Genomic DNA, 21,304 nt, shown 5'->3' with positions numbered 1-21,304 from the left:
ATTTTCATACAAATATGTTATACATAGCTGCATAATAAAACAAGTACACAAATAGAAAAACTTATCCATACTGAAACAACTAACAACTGGCTTTGCTCTAGTCAAATTTAGAATTCTGTTCTCCAAGTAATATTTCCGTATTTTTTCTAGAATATTCATAATTTCAGTATCTTTAATTTAAGTGTCTTTAATAAAAGTCTACTGAGTACTGCTGCACAATGTAACTCATAATCCCACACAGATGAACACAGGTGAGCCCATACATCCCCATGTACATTGTCCATTTTGTGCCGATTTATTAGCTGACATCCGGAAGCCACATACCAATATTTGCAAGCAGAGCTTGCTATTCAGGGCACATGAGCATATGAGCGCAGTTACATTAATGAAAGAGCCCATTCAGATGTTTCCACTCTATGCTACACTTGCTTTCAGTCCCAAATTAAGGATATAGGGAAGCAATTTGAATATAGTGAAATCCACTACAGCAACCTGTTTCCTGAATATTTTGAACATGAACTTCAGAACACTTCAACATCTTACCCTCTCTTTCTCAGAAGGCTGGGCAGGCAAGAGATAACCAAATACTTCAGAGATCAAATATAAAAATGGGATTCTCACAGTCATCTCACCTACCTTCTTTATGTTTTAATCTATTTCATCTCACCTGCCTACTTTAAATTTTAATCTGTTTTTCTAACTCTAACATGCAAAAGAAGTATCCATTGTACTTCACTACATCTGGCATACAGTAATCTGAAGTGCTGTATACAAAAGATACAAAAGCAATCCTGACACAGAGATTATATTACCTACTGACTATAAATCTTTCAGAATCCCACTATTTACATATTAATTTTGTTCTCACAGAAAAACCCAAATAAACTTGCCATTAATAATTTCAAATGCACTTTCAATGAAAGGTTAAACTTATCTAGATTCCAGAAAGCCTACTCTACACTATTAAATGTTAGTAATAGCTTGGCAAGACAAAGCAGGCCTAAACACAAAGCTTGAGTAGTAAACTATCAATGACATTTCATATTTGATAGAAAGCTTTTATTTCAAAATACATGTTAAAAATTTAAGGACATTTCATTGCTTAAAAGTCTACAACCTAAGATTACAACCAAGAATATGAAAAAAGCATGAGTTCTTGCAATATCAATTAAAAGGAAATTCACAAAAATTAGAATATTTCACTGAATGTTAAGGTGAGCACAATTAAAGCCATGTTGCTAGTTAATTGCTTAAGAGAACAAACTGCACACAGATCTACCTCTCTCTGGAGGCTCTTCCGCCTTGAACTCTGGTAGATTGAGGACAAAAAAAGTCATTAAATACATCATTTGGAAGGAGGTATCATTTGAAATAACTTCTATTTCTGTTATCAGTACACTTAGGAAAGATTACTGGAGGAAAAAAATACCCTGAGGAATTAATAAAAACAGTAAAAAAATAACCCTAACAAAAAAAGCCTAAACAGGCAATAACTTGAAAGCTAATCTAGAAAAAGAACTGGTATTTGTATATACTTACTTGTGATGAAGCTAAACCATCAGAACTTGTACTTGCAGGTGGTTCCCTCTTCACCTCTGGAGCAGTTTCTGGTACCCTTACTCGGACATAATTAATGAAGTGACGCATATTAGAAACCAAATTACTACCAGGAAACCAACTATCATGGCAACGCTCTTGCCCAACCGCAGATTCCTAAAATAATAATAAAAAAGTGAATATACATTCTCTTACATGTTACAATAATTCATGTTGCTTTTATAACTATTACAGAGGTCATCATCTCTCCATGAGACAAGAACAATATGTTGAGCAGCATGTACCTCACTAAAGTTGATATGGCTCTTAAAAATTATATGACTGATGCCTACCATGAGGACTATGGGTCAGATAAATCTACACATTTGATTTTAATATAATCAAATACAGCTATCAGTGCTACCTAGCAGAAGTAAAAGGAACTACTCAGGTTAATCCAAACCTGTACAATCTAATATTACTACAAAAAAATCCAAACTACACAGAAGTCAATCTCTTAAAAAAAAAAAGTAGCAGATTCTTAGTCATATAAGCAATGTTAAACAGCAGGGAAAATTATGGAAGTCATATACCATAAGGGAATCTGGACACACGAAAATAAAGGCTCTTTATATCCAAATTCTCGTTAAAAGCACAATTAAAATTTTGGCTAATTCATGTACTTTAGAAGATATAGATCTTTAGCAATAAAATGCTCAGTGATAAAGGTTTCAGTTGAAAATCTAGAAATTTATACGAGTTTTAGATTCAATCATTTTCAACTTTTTTTGCAACCAATTTCAAATACTAATTTACATAGTAAAGATCTAACAAATCTGTGTTGCCAGGTTAGAAGAAATGAAAAATGTGACAAGATACCACAAGATACCATACTTCTCTTCACAACAGTGTGTAATTTTCCGTTTTATTTTGGTTTGGTTTTTTTCCTTAGTTGATTCCTGTTTAAGTAATTAAATAATGATGTTTTATTCTAATTCCTATGGTAAAATTATAATTTTAGTAAACATCTATTTTTAAAGACTATTGACTCATTAGACAATACTTTTACATTTTAGTTAGAATACGGCATTTATTCTTACCTCTTCATCTGACTCTTGTTCTGGAGAATTTTCCAACCCCAGCTCAATCAAATACAACACCATGCAAAGCACGTGTTCTGATAAATTCTGATGATCCATTAATATCTAGGCAGAAAAACAGACATTCACATTTCAGAAGGTTTTATCTTTGATACTCTCTCAATCCCTATTACAAAAAAACCCAGAAACTGCCAAAAACCTGGACATCTCTAACCTAAACTGGAAGGTAAAGATAGTAGCCAGGAGTCCTGTATGAAGAAGCTCAAGGTACTAACTACAAATTTTATCTCCGAGCATGACCTTCCAAGGTTAGCCACACCAGGAAAGATAGAAGATCTTGAGCCACATTTGTGATTTTTGACTGTGTTGCCTTTTTTTTTTTCCTCATAATTAATCACTGTGCTTGCAAGATGTATCATGAGATGTAAGTATCAGTTAAATAGAAAAGACTAGACAGGCAGAACACTGTAACAACACTTGCTACCCTAGTGTATTTTTGGTAGACACTGATTTAGCATTTAAAATAGTTTTCTTTCTGTTGTACAGTAACACTTCCAAAGTTCTACCATATGCATAAAAACGCTGTTAGGAAAAGATTATTTTAAAGAGAAGTGAATTGTCTATTCAAGTTTCTGGAATATGTACTCTGAAACATCAGTAAGATATTTTAAACTTCACTCTCATTACCACTGAATGCTCCAACAAAATACCTGATCAGTATTTATGCTATAGGATAAAAAAAAAGTTCCACATAGGTCAAGAATAGTAAGAGTAATAACATTAATATAGCTCTCCAATAACAGTAATGGAACACTACTATGAAATAAGACACATCACTTTGGATGTGATGAATCAACAGGAATGTTGTATTTAAAAGACAGGAAATAATTATTCCACACAGCCTATTAAGACTTCAATATCTAAGCATACAAAGAGTATGGTTAGTAAACACTCTGGACTCTTCAGGTTTTATTTAATTTTTTTTAAGATGACTAAAAATTATTTTGGCATTTATAAAAAAATAACCTTTGAGCATGACCACAAAAGCAAAGTTTAATTTTACATTTTCCAGTTAAACTAACTTGTACCTTAAAATTGTTACTAGTTCAAGCTGTGATGTACTTAACAGCGAAGTGCCAGGTAAAGCTGCACAGATACCACTACTGTCCGCTACAAGCAGAGAGCTGCACCTAGCCTTCCCTCCCTTTTTCATGTATCAGTCACCACAAGGCCTCATAAGGTCCTAATCCAGGCATTGCCTGCAGGACAAGTGGGAATGCTAGGGGTGTTAATATGAAATTAGTTTACCACCATCTTCACGTAATCTTTTTTAATTACAAATAATAAATAACTTTCTTTAAATTAATACATGCTCCTTCTAACACAGCTTTCAATGCATTGAAAAGAACCAGTGCTGCTGAAATTAAAAATCAGGCCAACTTTCCTCCTGAGAATATTCTGATTTAAAGGGAAGAAAACGGCAAGAACCTGCCTGTTATCAAAAAAGTGGATGAGAAAATGTTTAAAACTTCATTATCAATAGGCTACTATAGAAATTAATAGAGTATAGCCTAGTAAAGTTTTAAATACAACTTGGTTTTGAATGGGCCAAATTTCCTAAAATACACCCATTAGAAACACCAGCAAGATAAAGTTCTTAAAACAAAGATTGTTTCACAATATCTTTTCTAAATTATGTTTGAGCATCTGACTTAGTCAAGCCCAATCAAATCGGAGATTACAAAGATTATTTAATTAAAAAGGCCACTTAGTATTACATTAATATGAAAAGCACACGCAACTGCACCAGTCAGAATCAAAAGCCATGTTGACTAGCACATCTGAAGAGTCAAATCATCAAATGTAGCTTATTGTTCTTCTGTAGACAGTCCCAAAAGCCAGGAGATAGAAAGGCTGTCACAAATTGGCAAAATTCCATGAATAGACAACACATCATTTACGGCAACTCATGGAACCAGTCCCTATGTAATTTCTACCATCCATAAACCTGGTAGAAATGTATTTGGCATTCCAGCTTAAACAGTAACCCAGAAATTTTAAGATTCTTGAGATTTAACTCCTTGAAGCTTCTTGATGGAATAAGACAAAAAAAGGCCAAAAAAAATCCAGAGAAGCAAGACAGTAAAAGATGATGCATTCACTCCCTACATTCTCCATTTTTGTTCCATGTCAAAATATTATTTCATCTTCTGCATAATCCTCAGATCTCCTTTCCTTCAGCAGCCTTCCTGTATGTAAGTCTCTTGTCTAGTACTTTCTTCAGGTACACTCCTTCCCCAGTTTCTGCTACATACTACCACATCTCAGTCTCATTCTTCATCCTGCAGTAATCAGGCAGTCCAGCCTCTGCAGCGGGGCAGGGCTAAGCAGGGTCAAACACAGTGCATACAGCAGCTTCTCTGGCCAAAATTATGGAAATCACTGGGAAACAAGGCATTGCCACTCCAGGCAAAGTTCTAGTCAGCACTGGTGTGTGATGTGCCTGGTCTGGGGCTGACTTTTTTGGGACTTGCAACAGTTAATAAAATAAACAGCCACTGAAGATGCACAACCTAACTTTGCAACCTCTACAGTTTGGCTAAATTAAGATCCAGAATCTTGATAAAAGAATATTTAAAACATGGAAAAGGGGGATGTATTTTGTCCTTGCTTCAGTCTTGCAAACTCATGCCAGTACAGGAAACTCAGCACAAAAAATATCAGCCATTGGTTAAATTTCAGTAAGATAACGAAGTAGATGTCTGAAAATGGAAAACCTTGACCAACCATTAGATGTACTACTGAGCTTCCAAAAGGTGTAGCTTCATTCAATAGTCTCTGCACATGAAATTCAGTCTTACTCATAATAGAATGAGACACATTATGGAAAAGGAAGAATTAGCAATAAAACAGTAAAATTTTTATATTTTCAAAGTAGATTTTTGATATTGCACTAATTACACTGCAAAACATACAGTTTACTGAAGTAATTAATTTGTAAACACTATGAAGAATTTGAGAAAAAGTTCTTTTCTGTCATAAAGGTGAAATCTGTTGAATTAATTCAGGTACAATCTTAAGTCTTCATTCATCTTAATGATATACTGACAACTTACATGATACTTCATTACAGAAAGAAATCAAGTGTAACAACTCCATAGTAATAAGCATGGCTCTTTGTGAATACCACACAGTTATTACTATACTTAACAACAGAAGTATAGCAGTGAAACAAAACAAGAGCTTTAGGGCACTTAAGAGAGCACAGAAGGAAAGTCTGCCCAGGAAAAGCACTACTCAGTCAAACCACTTATTATAGCCTCTCACCTACCCCTACAGCACACAGCTTTGAAAGCACTTTCCCAAGTACATAGGACAGATTCATAGTCCCATTTTCTGATGAATGTACTCTTCAAAAAGGCTGCACTCTTCTTAAAGAGGGCAGCCAACTACCAAAGACAAAACCAAACACAATTTAAAGTCATCAATTAGTTCTGAAAAACAAGTGCTATAACATTATCAAAAGCCAGAGAGTATCTGGGAAGTGATGTTTGAACCAACTGCAGTTGTGATACATTATTTGCCATTAAGGATCCAAAACCATCAAGGCTGCGTATATTTGAACAGGCTGCTGGTGTCTTAAAACTCTGCAGAGGGAGCCAAAGGAACATCGCTCACACCACCATGCTCGGTGTAACCATGACGGAACAACAATTCAAATGGCAACTCTGATGGTTAAGCTAGTGTTCCTCCAAGTAGAGCAAGCCTGCTCATCCACTTGGGTACCTGATTTAGTGTATGTATATGTGAAATAATCATTCATGAAATAATGAAAATGGTAGAAAAACTTCACCATACTAGACTTAGAAAATTAAAAAAAAAGAAAGACATTATATAAATTTGAACCTGAGTACTCTAAATCTATTTTTAAAAATCATGCTTCAAAGAACTCCTCTTCTAAAAAAGTGGAAATAAAATACCGGACCTAATGAGAATTATGACTGTACCTTGTAAAGAAGTGTGAACAGCACAATGTGCAGGGTTTTACAGTGTAAAAGCTTTATGAGACCTTTGTAACTTGGGTGTAGTGGTGTTCTCTTCTTGTAAGGAGGCCATGGGTTCCCAGGGAATTTACCACTTTGCTTTAAACTGTTGAAACAAATGAGACTTATGTTAAACACTACAATAATGTAGACAACTGCCACTGTTGTAGATAACTATCCTACATGCTCTTTGTTTAGACCAACTTTAGAATTGATGAGTATATCTATCTAAGCCATTTAATTTATTTAAGTAGCATTCCAAAAATTGGTATGTATACACAAACTGAATCCAGTCTTATTTATCAGTGGATTACCACTGACTTAAATGACCTTTATAAGTAAAGGTAAATAAATTTTTAATTACTGCTATGAATTTAAAAATTCCATTTTCATTCAAAGAGGTACATAGATGAGATGGAAAACTTTACATTTCACACCAAATATTAGTCAGACATCCAACATAATGATCTCCCATCTGTAGGAATGGATTACAGGCAACACCAGGAAATGCTAGACATAATTAGCTATAGTTGACAGTACCAGTGCTATCATATCTATGAACTTAAAAATTAAGTGTTAAATTGAACATGGACACACATTCCTAATAACAAGCTGGAATCCAGTGCAGTAGACAATTACATTATCTAATAGAATACTACCTTGCTCAAAATCACTTACATTATACGCTTATGATGACCCTTTGACTTAATGGAATGAGCACAGGGGCAGAGGATTATTTCACTAAGTTTATTATTGGGGTTTTTTAAACTTTATTTTTACTCCCAAGGTGTGAAATAAGAGACAACCAAATTAAATTAGCTGAAATAAGAATCTGTGAGTGTAAGAATCTGTAAGGGATGAAATGTTAAGGGACTGAATTAACAAATCATCTTGTTTCTTAGAACTTAAAACCACAAGGTTTTTTTCCTATATTTCTATCACCCATGGTTTCTGTCATGGGTGAATATATAGAAAAAACACAAATTGTCTTCAATATAATTTCAAAATTACAGAACACTGTAATACTGTGCTTCATGTGCCTAAATATCAATTTAATAAAAATAGATAAAGCTGCTTTAAGTAATTTGTAACTGATTTTTAAACATTAACTTTTGGTTAAGTATTTTATCTGTGATGACATTCAGTACTTTGCCTGTGGCACTTCAGATGCATTTTAAACATTTATGAAAGAGTGATAGACTAAGTTAACCAAAACCCTGATACTGCCTGTAAACTTACATAAACTATTTACTCAAGGACAAATCTAAACATAAATAACCCAATTAGCATTACCAGACAGTGAAAACAGAAAAACTATTGTGCAATGAGAAACAATATAATGTTACATTTCTAAAAATTATCCAACTTACAATGCTGTATATCTGTCCATTGCAGACTGCACATCTCTACGGTAAACAGTTCGAAGTATTACCATGACAGGGTCAAATTCCTTATCCCAAACTTCAGCTGTTGTTGAAAAGAAGTCACATGTTAAAATTCTCTTTGAAGACCTTATAATTTATTCTAGGTTCTCTTCTTAATTAGCTTTAATTACATAATTGTCTGTTATATTTTTTTGCAGCACAGTAAATTTTACTAATCCTTACCAATAATATTTACTATACTAATAATTACCACTAGTTACCAAGATATCAAAATTTCACCAAAAACATGTTTCTTAATTTCAAAACAAAAAAATTAACAATCCATTAAGGCAATAGATCTTTTCTAATAACAAGCTTTATTTTAGTGTCTTCTAGCTTTCTTTTCTGTTATGTAATAATTTACAATGTGGGATAAAATATAAAAAGAAAAATCACACCTTTCTGATAAAACAGCAGTTGTAATACATGCCGAGGAAAGCTTAAAAAAATATTCCAAAGTAATTTAAAAAAAAAAAAAATCTAAGTAAATTTATTTATCCAACTGTAAATACATGAAGGCAGCCCCCAAAACACCGTTTCGATACGCGTTGTTTTGTTCTTTTTAATTTCTGAGTACATGTAAGAAAATGTTTAAATTATTTTTCACTTTGTACTTGAGTACAGAGGCACAAGCCCTCTCGAAAATAGGAAGTAAAGACTGCAGAGCAGTTAGCAGGTAGGTGTTATTTAATCATTAAGTGCAGTGAGCCAAATGACTACAACACCACAACTTTTTGTTCAGTCTTGAAAATGGCCAGGTTTCTTAAGTAACATTTGTGATCAGTCCTTTACAAACATGCCTTTGTTTTGCAATTTATATCTATGCATTATTTTGGCATTAAAATCTTAGTTATCTCTGTTTAATTTAGTAGCTCTAAAGTAACATCCAGAGTGGCTTTTCATAGCAATCACAAACAGAAGAGTTTAAACAGACTATAAAATAAGACATCCAATTTAATTGCTACTTTTTTTTTTTTTTCTATTTACAAGTTATTAAAAAACAAAACTAAGTTTCCAACCTAAAACAAATGTAGATGTTAATTCTATTAATTGTTTGGAAGTGTTCAGCCTGCATAACACAGCAACATGAAGGCAAGATTCAATGACCCCATCGCAGGGAGAAGAAACCCAGTGGATACAGAATTTTAGCTCCACCTCCAGGAGTAACACAACACAAGCACTTCCAACATTCTTCAAAGTTCTCACAGGCAAAAGCAGGCAGCTTTACCATACTTTTGAGACTAATTTCCCCCAGGCAGGAAGACAAGTGGTCTATACTCCTATTAACCCCTGCTAACATTAACAGTTCTACAGATACCCTCATATGCCGCTGAGAGAGAACACAACATAGTTTCCACTGTGTACGAAATAAGATCAAATTTAACTTGCAAAAAATATTTTTTTTTCTGGATAGAGTTTACTACTGCAACCTGAAACACAGAACAAGCTTGTTTGGGCTGCTAATGCACAATGAGGAAAAAAGGACTAAGTGAGGGAGCCATGCTGGGTGTATCAGAAATGCACCCAGAGCTCATCTTCAGCACACAAATCCACAGAGAACAGGAAGAACTATGACTTGGTTTTGGAAGTTGGATTGTTTTTTTTTAAACCAATGGTTAGTGGAAGCAAAATCTGGGGCTTCTGCAATCATAAAATTTTTTTTTTACCCCTAAATTTAGGGAAACAAGGGATTAGGGGGAATGGATCTCAACATGACTTACTTAAACTGTGACAAGCCACAAACTACAAGTCTTAAAAGCAACAGGAATATCACCAATTCTTTTTGAGAACCTGTAAAGTCTTATAAAGATCATAAACACTTAAAAGGCAGTAGTACACAGGAAAACCATATTTTTATTCCTGCAGAAGCTTTTTCAGCTTTTTATTACTTTAAGACAAAGGGATTCTGCATAACGTTACAAAATACTTCAGTATTGTTATATATGAGATACTTAAAAAAAAGAACTTTAAAATAAAATAATCTATTTCAGAGGTAAACTAGGTTAAAAAAAAAGACACCAAAAAAACCCCAAAACACTATAATCTAGGATCAAATTCCCTAAATATAAAGTGTTATAATTAAAAATAGCATAATTCATCTTTATTTCAACTTCACACTGTGTTATGAAAAAGACCAGTATGTTACAAGCTTCAGAGACCAGACATGGAAGCCAGGAAATGCAGTTTACATAACAATAAAATAAAGTTATTTTAAATACATAGATGTTAAGATGCCGAATTACACATTAAGGAACCAGAATGAATCAATTTCCAAAACACCGGTTTCACAAAATTACTTCATTGGCTGTTCATTTGTATAAAAGTAAGAACTTCACCGACTCATCAACCTCCCAGAACAAAAACTGGCAAACAAGTTAGTACAGTATTAGTTCCTACATTAACAACAACAAAAAAATCCACTAAAGAACACAGCCTACAAACCAAACAGTTTCAAAATTGTCAGACCCCAACCCTGACAGTTCTCAGGGGAGGTACGCAGGGGAGGAAGGAGTTAATACGTCTTCAGCTTTGCCTGAGCTGAAGCACAACCAGAGCACATGGAACATTTCAGATTCCTACCAGCTTATCTGCTCAGTGACAGGAAACAGCAGTGGAACACTGAGTTCTTAAATTCTTCCTATCCTTTGATATAACAACACTCTGTGGAGGCCAATTTAGATGACAAGCTGGTCAGGGCAAAAAAACTTGTCATTTTTGCACTGTATGCACTGTAGAATTATTAGAACAATATTCTACAATCAGTCTAGCCTGAAGTTTGTTCTAGACCCTCCCTATTGACTGGGAAAAATGCTACAGGCTACTAAGATAGTTAAGCAATATGAAAGAAAGAATTATGTATAATGGTATCTTTAATAGTCAAAATGTAAAAAAGTTTAAAGAAAATATCTTTGCAACTAACACCTCACTAGTGCAAACAGTTCTAAACTCTACTGGACATACATCAAAATTTTTAAATCACTTGAATAATTAGGTATTCAGATCAGTGAAATAAAAATAACAATTTTTCAGTTCTCCATTTTCCCCTTGCTAAGACACCTGATTAATACAAAAAGCTCATTTTCACTCTTGATCAAAATGAATTTATTAAAGACTATTAACAGTCTTTAGCAAGGTTTTTAAATATAAGCAACAGACAAAGAAAAAAATTTAAAAAGTTTCATGGGGTTTTGGGTTTGTTTTTTTTGTGGTTTTTTTTGTGGGGGAGGGTAGGGTGGGGCTTTTAGCATTGTTTGGTTCGTTGTTTTTTGGGGTTCTTTAAAAAAAAACCCTCTGGTTAAGCATCTTAGCACTGAGTACATTGTAAGAGGACACCGATTACCATACCTTTAGGTGTATACATTCCTTGTTGCATGGAACCTCCAGGTTCAAAAACAGGAGCTTTAAAATCAGCAACTGCTGACAAGACTGATTCAAAGCTTAAGCTTCCTGGAATAATACCACTTTTAGGATTGGGGTTTTCTGGAATGTAATATTTGTGTTAAGGAAAGCAAAGTTAACTTAGTTTCAAGACACAGCATTTTACTTCCTTCTTGACATTTTCAGTCACTCATTTCAGAGGCTACATTTCAGCAGTGCTCTCTGTTTACCACAAGAGGTCTGTATGCTCCAGCTGCTATGGAACAATAACTATTACTTAAGTGAACCAAAGCCTCCTGGCTAGGACATTAAACTTTTCAAATCAAGCCAATTGCTACATGCTTGGCTCGAAAGGTAAGTATTAAATGAGAAATAAAAACTACTATATGTAGTGTATGCAAAGTTTCGGTACTTGCCTTTATTTAATAACACTGGCTCTCCTTATAAGAAGGATATTTTGCGTTTACAGCTAAGTGTAGAAAAAGCAAGTAACTAGCTTGGCATCCATACACAATAACTAATTATCCATCTTGGATTGGCTATTTCTCATTTTTGGTAGTGGTACTTAATTAGCCTACTGACATTACCCCAAATCACAAGTAACAATCACAAATAAGGAAATTTCTGCTTAGTGATAAGTGGTTGCTTGTATAGATGATTCACTTATTTTATACACTTAAGTGATTCACTTAAGTGAATCTCTAAGTGATTTGCTTATTTTACATAGTTAAGTGATTGAATTACTAGGTCACATTGTAATAATTAATAATTCTTATTACATATTTATAACTCTCAATCTCCTCCTTTCCTACCTTTTTAAATTCCTAATATTATTGCTTAGTTTCTACCGCTGGACTACAAGCTCTTTTGGGCTATCAACACAAGCTATTTAATTTGCCTACACAGCTTAATACACTGATAGCAGTAAAACCAGCTGTTTAGGGACATGAACCTGTGCAGAAATATTTCCTAGAGTTTGCTATTCTTCAAGTAAGACACTTCCCCCCATAACACATGTATTTCACTCAAATTTCAAAGTAGCATTCAGAATTGCTATTATTTGCATTTTCAGCTATTGACAGAAAAAGCCAATATAGTGTAGAGTGGCTTCTTTTTATACTCACATAAAATCAGCAATAATCAAAGTCTCAAATTCAGATAAAGGTGACGTTTGGCTAAACTTTCTAGAACGTCACTGAAAAACAGACTTTTTACCTCACACCTGAAAGACTTTTGTACTGTTAAAAATAATAAAAAGAGCAGTTGAGCATTTTGTATCAAAACTACTTCAAAACTATTACAAAGTACTACTTACTTTGTAAGAAAAAACAAAGCTGGAGCAAATACCTTTGCTGATAAGTACATGCAAACACACCCTTACACAATTCTTCTGAAAACATGTTGTTCAAGCACCAAAATCCCACTAGTATCCAGGTACCTGTCATTCTCATTCATGCACACTAGTCAATATATTCCAAGGATATGAGATCCAATAATGAACTGTGTGTCCTGTCATTCATACAGAGTTGGGCTACCATTTCTGCTCTGAGGATCTCATCATCTGTCATTCCTAGAACAATAACGTTTAAAAAGCCATTAAAATAGCATGATTTTAACACACACATTCAGCATACATTTGTCATTAAAAACAAGTTAAACTTGATACAAACATTAGGTAATGATAAAGTGCTATAAAATACAGTAAAAAAAAAAGGGGGAGGGGCACTCAAATGTTCTGAGACACACAACCTCAGAAAAGACAGGTACAAACTAAAACTGCTGTCTTTCTGAAAAAAATACAGAAGCTCTATGTGGTCACGTACACAAATCAGGCACATAAAAGCGGTTCTTCATTTCTATGTATTATGTCTATTTCTAATTTATAAGGGATTAAAATGCAATAACTGGCAAAAAATGAAACCAAGCACTGAATGCTTTAAATTACTTTGTAACTAATCAGCTTTATGTTAGCTACTAAGTGTTGAATAGAAAAGAACAGGCATGTTATTTACATACAAGTTTTCCTAGAGCAGTGATTCTCACCTAAATGTAAACGAAGACTCAACAGAAGGACCAAAAATGTCAAGGCTCCTTCCAACATTGACCTTTCGTGCTCTGAATCAAGAACTGTATTTTGGTGCTGTGATGCCATCGTTAACAGATCTACCACCTTAAATCTACATAGCAAAGAATAAAGTCAGATACATCAGTCTCCAACATTAAAACACTGAAGTGTATTGATAAACTCAGAATACAAAATTAAATACATATAATGCAGTAATATGCAAACATACATGAAAAAATTTGGATTTTTATTTAACTACCTATGGAATGTGCTATAGTGATATTTACGCCACATAAAAACACCTTACATTTATGAACATATAAAAAAAGCTAATACCAGTTTTCAAACCCTGAATCTATTCTATCCAGAAAAGCAGGTATCTTTTCCATGTCTTACTACTGCAGCTCTGTTTATCTCTATCTACTTCTTAAGGCTAGCATATCCTGAAAGCTTGCGTATGAACATGGTCAAAACTTAAAAAGGAACTGAAGATGCTCAGAAAACAATTGTCTGAGGCTTCGCAACTGCACTGTAAATCAAAAGCCAATCCTGTATAAAACCAAGGATCTATCTTGAGATACCTCTTTCAGTAGAACCCCTATGTGTTAATTTTAGCTTGGCAGAGTTGTACTGCTGAAGACGTGTATCGGATATGCACCTTTCCTCTCACATGGCATAAACTAGTCAACAGCTAGCACAACACTGAACAAGAGTTTTAACCCTACCTTTCAAAAACAGATGAAATAAAATAATCTGGGTCCAGCCTAGAAGCACAGACCTGTGGAAATAGAATAAATTCATTTTATTCAGTAGTTTGTTTGTAAACAAGCACTGGTTTGGCTTCTCAGAAAATGTAACTTACTTGCAGCAGATAAATGTCAGGATCAATCATTGAATTGCAGAAATGAGACTGGACATAAGTCATGGCCTGTCCTTTAATTTGTAGACCATTTCTAACCCACATGTTGCTGTGAATTTCAGAAAGACTTGCCTGTTCAGTGAAAATAAAATAAAGTAAAAATTCACAAACATTTCAGGGATATTCAGCTAATTCAGTTCAACATTAGCAGATTATCAATATATTATCACACATATGCATACATACACACTACACCTTTAAATTAGTATAAAAAAAGTATATTTTTAGATACTTCTCTCAGGGAGTGAGGGATCAAAAGGAACCACTGCTAGTTTATGGAACAGACACCATACTTTCCTGTGAGAGCATATTTCAGACAATGAAAGTGATCAAAGCCAATAAAGTGATTTATTTATGAATTTATTTATTAAAATGTACTCCAAAGATGAAGGCACCATGGTTAAAATGAAGTTAGGTATAAAAACAGTGATCACAAATACTGTTCATTACCACTTACATACAAATAAATACAAATTTGTAAATTAAAAAGTGTTGCAGTGTGCATCCATTCTTGAACTCAGTCTCAATTTAAAATATGAAATTTTCAAACTCAGGTTTCTTCTCAACTTACGCTCCATTTGTAGCTATTCCATAAACACACAATTCCATGTTTCCAATGGGCTGGTTCCTCATACCCTTTTGGAAGTGCTATAGTGAATATTATTATCATACTTCTCAGAAGTATAACTAATGCCACATACTTAATTTTGGAAACAGGAAGGGGGGGTGGGGGGGAAAGAAAAAAAAAAAAAAAAGAGTTTATCCTAAGTACTCAGCATATTCTAGTTACTATTGTCACATATTGCTTATAGTCTGCCCATACCTGAATCTGAAGTGGGTGAATCATTAATTTCATCAGCATCTCCTGATCTGGCAAGATAGTATCCAGATCCAGTTCTTGGCATTTGACAGCCTAGAAACAAAGCAAGCACACTCTGTACTGAACCATCACACTCAACAGGGAATTTCCATCTTCTGTATGACTAAAACATGTGCTTACCTTACTTAAAAACATGGCAAAGTAACGGTGCAGTGGCAAATGAAAAGTAACTTGGTTAGGAGCCGGCTGAAAGTAAAACAAAGATAATAAAATATCATATATTAAAAAAGTAAACCTACAAATGTCTTTGTCACAACCACAAAGAACCATACCTTGCACGTCTTCATTCAGTGGACTTAATTTCTACTAACCTAGTATTACTTCATTCCCCTGCACTTTCCAATGATTCAGAAATTTCCCTGCTGTAGTTAATCTCTTACTAAGCCTCCAGTAGTTAATGACACTCTGAACTGATTGAGAGTATTGCTTGCTAAGGTGATAAAGCTGCTCCCCACTACCATTATCAGAAGAGGACATGTTTTGCCATTGCTTCAGATCTTCATTGAGCAGAACAGTAGTACATGAATGGCTCTGATTTTAAGACTCACACAACTTAAGCTCGCACTAGCAAATCTAAATCATCAAGACTCTACAAATAAAGGATCCTCAGATCCAACTATTAACTACAAACTCTAATTTCATCAAGACAATCCTTTCTCAATCAGTACTTAGAATGATGATTTAATTTAAGGGGGGAGGGAGAACACATTACCTTTGAAGTTTAGTCAGATTTTCACAGTAATTTGCTTAAATTCACTGAGGGTATTTACCTCATCTACAAAGTTGATAGCATCAAACCAGTCCTGAAGTGCTTCAAGGCAGTATCTGACAACATTTCGTGTGTATTCCTGTGTTTCCTGCAGTAACAGAAACCAGTGTACTACACGAGCCAAATCAGTTTTAAGTGTTACCGTTTCCTACTAAAAATAAATATCATTATTTCAAGAAAATTTTTATGGTACATAATTTATGCACTCATTACATAGAAATTAGTATTAGGATAGTTTAATTGTTATTCTAAAATATTATAATTTTAATGGTGAGAATTAAGGTACCTTCAAGAATGGTCAGCTGGTCCTAGTACCTACTGTTGTTTAATTTATCCATTTATTTTTACCAAAAATTTAGAGATGTAAGCATAAAAAAAAATTTCCCATGCAATCAAAAGGAACAGCTAATGTCCTCTAAGTTTTATCTACAGAAAAGTCCTTACAGTTTGCTAACACAATGCACCTGAAATGCAATTATAACACAATACTGCAGTTTTCACAATAAGCAAACCTTGTTATGATTGTATGATATAACTCTATAACAATCCCTAAAACTATAATATATTTCAGATTAAATCACGCATTTCAAGACAAAAGCTGTACAATGCCCGTCAGGAGCAATGCAGTGATAGGCAGGGAAGAAGGAGGGGAGCTAAACTAAATCACTCTGTGATCAGTGGAGCTTACAAAGCCTCATTTCGTAATTTTTCCTTTAATCTTCCCTTCCACCTAAACACAGACTCCAGACCTGCCTCACACTCTCAGGACATCTATGCAAAAGCCAGCAGTGCTTTGGCCATCCAGAAGCTGTGCAAGTGCCACCTGGCTCAGCTAGACACCTTTTGTCATCAGGAAACACAACAGCCACACTCCCATCCTGCTGCTCCACCCTCTGTGGTGGCCAGGCTCCTCTGGCTTTCCCCCTCCCGTGGGACACGAGCTGGAATTGCTTCCCACCCATCAGGTTTCACTAAACAAGTACAACAATTAAGCTATGAAATTTCTAAAAACTTCTTCAGATTTACTAAGAATGACCAAAGGGCTCAAACATGGGTGTGAAAACATGACCAACATGCTGACAGGCGAAGCAAGAAACCATACAGGCCTGAAACAAAAGGCAGAGCTTCCCACCCCTAAGCTAAGAAGAAAGGAATACTTCAAGGAGCCAGAAGTTGTAATTCAGTTTTCAAAATATAATTTAGACTAATAAATTGATATATACGTAATGTATCAGTGTAATTTACATCGTGGAAAGGCTTTTGCAACTGCCTGATTTAAACTTTTTAAATTGGGATTGTATTCTCGCACACATTTTTTCAGTACACAGTTCAGTTCAGATATTACTGTCTTGTGAATGCTATTATATATCTGAATAAGCTAGTTTCAAAGATAAGTATTTATTTCATTAAAAATAACCAATAAAAAGCTTTTTCACGTGTTAAGTATTCCTATAAACTGATGGATTAGATTTTTACTGTAATATAATATAATTTACAGTCTAGTAAATAGTAACAACTCTTTGTTCTAGTTAGGAGACCATGAGATGTCAAAACCTAAGAGGCTTCCACCTCAGGTTGTCAGTAAAACACAAACCCATAAATTACTCTATCCCCATCATAATGAAGTGTCAATTTGAAGTTGTTGATAATCATTTTAGTGACAATGTTTGTATCTCCTTTCCCAATGAACGAAGGCAGAATGACTCAGAGACATTTATCAAATTCTTCATCATATTAGAAACTATTCCATATGTATAGTCATATGGAATGACCGTACACATCTCCAACTTGTAGGCCCAGTTCTGGAGACAATAAATTAGACACAAGCATAAGTTCTATACTCACTACACACAGAATCCAAGTTGATCACAATTTTATAAAAATGGTAGACAAAGACAGCAAAACCAAAGTCTTTTAAAACACAAAACTGACAGACCTTTCAGATTTGAGAACTCTATAAAAAATCATAAATAAAACCAAGTATAACAGAGAAATGTTAGTCTTACCCTAACTTTGCAGTGTGACAGAAGACCCCACATTGGCTGGGCACAGGCTTCAAGCTCAGCAGCAAAAGCAGCATAGTATGTCTGAGATTCAAACTCCACATGTTCATTTAATTCTCGTTTATTTAAATTCATACCTTCAAAGATTTAAGCAGAATTATACAATCAAATATTTAATTACAGCTAAGTGGAATACAGTATTTTCAGTGTCATGCATTCACACACCTATTCAGACAAAAAAACACGATCTATCCTATCTAGCCACGGGATAACAGATAAAGTATGAAAACAAGCATCAAAGTTTGAACAGAAATAGACCAGAAAAGAACAATAGCTCTAGACTGGCTGGTAACTGCAGTCCCTGATGTTCAGGTGACACTAATACAGACAGCAGCCCTTCTACTTTGAACCTCACTTAGCCAATGAGAACATTTGGATGGAAAATATCTGGTTCTCTTTCTAGGCAGAACATTTATCAATATTGAAAAGTTCACAATATTTAAACAGTTTTTTAAATAATAAGAAAGTTTCTGCACAGCAACACTTAGATCCAGACTTATCAGATTCATTTACACAATATTTAAATTTAGAACTTTACCAGTAAAACCCTTCCAGCACAAGTTATGATTTGTACTTTAAGTACAACCTGAGAATTCTGGCTCCATGAATCTCAATTAAGTGTGATACAATTGCTCTTTAACTAGTCCACACAAGACAAAGATCTGTTAGATCATTTTAAAATCTACCTGTTTTCTAGAATATCCTGTTCCCTTACAGGAATAGACTTATGAGAATATTAATGAATTAAAAATTTACATACAGCAGTGTAAGGATTTAGCTGCTGCAAACATTAATCTGTCTTAACATCCTTGGATTAGTACTGATTATAAAAGTCACATACCTTGAAAGAATGATACAAAATTCATCCATGTCACCAAAAGACCATGATCTTCCAAAAATTTCTTTGCCACACTTTGGTGTGAAAGTATGTTTATAAAATCACTAACCAGGGGCCAGTAAGTATTATTTTTCAGTAGTGCTTCCCCACAATTCACCACAACATGTAAACTATTTTCTTCATCTGGATTTAAAAAAGAAAAAAAAAAAAAAAAAGTTTTTTCTTCTTGTAGTTTTTAAATAAAGTTACAAGATAATGCAAAAAAAAATCAGTATTTACTGTAATATTGTGATCACACACAGAGAGAAAACTGCAGAAAAGAAGAATAGTTATTTTGTGGTACCTGAGGCTGTTTCTCGTCATGGATTCATCAACATAGATCCTACTCAGGAGACACATACTTTGAACAATATTGCAACCTCTGAAAAGCAGTGCATTAGTGACACAATCACAGCTATGCCTTTTTTGAATACTCTTGAGAAGTATAAAAAGACATTACGATTTCTATTATGAACGTCTGAAATATATTTTGAATTTGACACACTTCTAGTGAGCAAGATACCTTACAGCATGCAAACAGGAATCTAGTGATCAAAATCTACACTGGCATGTCGAGTCTGAGAAGGACAGCAGAGAAAAACATTTCTACTCTGAATCTGGGATACAGAGAGGGTTTATGCAGCCTTCCAGAGACTAGGAAAGGAGAAGGTTCCCAAAAGACTGGGAGAAGAAATCAGGGATGGGGAGTGAGGTGGTAGAAGTCTCCTCCCCGTATCACAGTATTACATCCTCTACAGCTGTCAAATAAATAACTTTATTTGATTTTCCTAAGAGGGACCCCTGGAAAGACCAAAAGGGAAACAGGATTGGTTCTGGATTCAAGATCCAAGGGAAAAAACTTTCAGCACCCATCTGTTAGTTGTTTTTCTATTTCAAGTGAATAGAAGAAAGAAAATCTTGCATCTGATGATCAGCTTCAGGGGTGGCTCTTGTCCAGTTCAAATGAACTGAAGGACCCTTGTAGTTACCGCCTTACACAGTGAAAGGGTCATAAACAGTATGGCACAGACACAGATAAAAAGACACTGTTATTAAGAGACTCCAGTCTCCAGCTGATGAGGCACACTGTATCTGGAGTGGTTCCCTTTGGTATATGTGTAAGCTTTTGTCCTCCCCTTTAACTACTGAAGAAAACACTTTTTTGATTTTTACTCTAAGGTTGTTTATTTTGTTGATTTATTGGTACCGGGAAAAAAAAAAATTACTCTCTTGCCCGTTATGTCAACAGGTTTTCTAACTTGAAGTCATATAGTATTTTGATCTTGACAAGTTTTACTTCTTAAGAACACAGCACAGTCATAAAAATGAATCAGATTGCATCCCGAAAAATATACTGCTTGAGTTGCACACAACTATGAACAGATACCTCTTGTTACCAGAAGTTAATACAGAGCTTCATTGCTTAAGACTGACTCCTATCTATTACACTGAAGCACTGGAAGGAACAGGAAGCCAGAAGTGCTCTGCGGATCTTCTCAAACTTCTCTGTCACAGCTGATCAAATACTCTTTTATCTCCCTCTTGTTATCTGGTACATCTGCAAAGAAGCAGCTAGGTCTTGCTGCCCAGCTGCCTGGTTCCCATGTGCTCACACAGACTATGCAAGAACAGGGTAATATCTCAGCTGGCTCTGCCTGAAGCCACTGAAGGACTTTGCAAAGAGCCAACAGTTATATGTTGCTGATGCTCTGCCCCAGCATAATTTAGACAAATCCAGAGTTACTTCAAAATGGCAGTGGCATTGCCTCTTATTCAGAGTACTCTACAAGCCAGGGTTAGCATGAGGTCAGTCAAAGGAAAAAGTTGGTTTGGGTTGTTTTTAAAGGATGAACAGTTACCAAAACTTTCTCCTTGGGGCATAAATTCTTCTCCCGTGAAAAGTTCAGTAGGAGGAAAGTGCTGATAGAGAGGGAAAAAGTCTCTAAGTGCACAGGGACATAAATCTTCCTAGGGAGCCAGTTTTATCAACTGCATCCATATTTCTCATCCTCCTCCCTTCACACCATGTGTGAGAGAGATAAGCTGAACTAGTAACACTTCAGAAGATGATATCAACACACCTCCTAGGACAACTCTGTTTCAGGAACACAGTTTGTCACTTGACATCCACAAATATCCTTAATGAACTCCATACTTTTAACAGGTGTCAGCTGTCCAAAAGACAATTAGGATCTGTGAGCAATGCAAACTAAACATGCCCTCGCAGATACAATTCCTGTTCCATGTTCT

At 34.8% G+C, this 21,304-nt stretch overlaps 1 protein-coding gene across 5 annotated transcripts in view; it reads right to left on the bottom strand.

Moving 5' to 3' along the window:
• The window catches only part of UBR3 (ubiquitin protein ligase E3 component n-recognin 3), a 118,485-nt gene that overhangs the window by 63,567 nt on the left and 33,614 nt on the right, over positions 1–21,304 (bottom strand). For 3 of the 5 annotated variants that reach the window (XM_042784293.1, XM_042784294.1, XM_042784298.1), the window contains 15 exons: positions 19,019–19,198; positions 18,121–18,254; positions 16,116–16,202; positions 15,466–15,531; positions 15,289–15,378; positions 14,409–14,537; positions 14,272–14,324; positions 13,525–13,658; positions 12,966–13,051; positions 11,449–11,590; positions 8,050–8,146; positions 6,644–6,785; positions 2,637–2,741; positions 1,540–1,713; positions 1,280–1,309 (listed from right to left, as the gene is read on the bottom strand). In XM_042784293.1, coding sequence (XP_042640227.1) covers positions 1,280–1,309; positions 1,540–1,713; positions 2,637–2,741; positions 6,644–6,785; positions 8,050–8,146; positions 11,449–11,590; positions 12,966–13,051; positions 13,525–13,658; positions 14,272–14,324; positions 14,409–14,537; positions 15,289–15,378; positions 15,466–15,531; positions 16,116–16,202; positions 18,121–18,254; positions 19,019–19,198 — 1,649 coding nt within the window. The remainder of the gene's footprint in view (positions 1–1,279; positions 1,310–1,539; positions 1,714–2,636; positions 2,742–6,643; positions 6,786–8,049; positions 8,147–11,448; positions 11,591–12,965; positions 13,052–13,524; positions 13,659–14,271; positions 14,325–14,408; positions 14,538–15,288; positions 15,379–15,465; positions 15,532–16,115; positions 16,203–18,120; positions 18,255–19,018; positions 19,199–21,304) is intronic. The other 2 variants (XM_042784295.1, XM_042784297.1) reach the window with 1 other exon arrangement.

The sequence above is a fragment of the Tyto alba genome, unplaced genomic scaffold (assembly GCF_018691265.1).
Source record: "Tyto alba isolate M040663 unplaced genomic scaffold, T.alba_DEE_v4.0 Super-Scaffold_7, whole genome shotgun sequence".
NCBI lineage: Eukaryota > Metazoa > Chordata > Aves > Strigiformes > Tytonidae > Tyto > Tyto alba.
The sequence above is the reverse complement of the archived record's forward strand: the minus strand, read 5'-3'. Positions and strand labels throughout refer to the sequence as shown.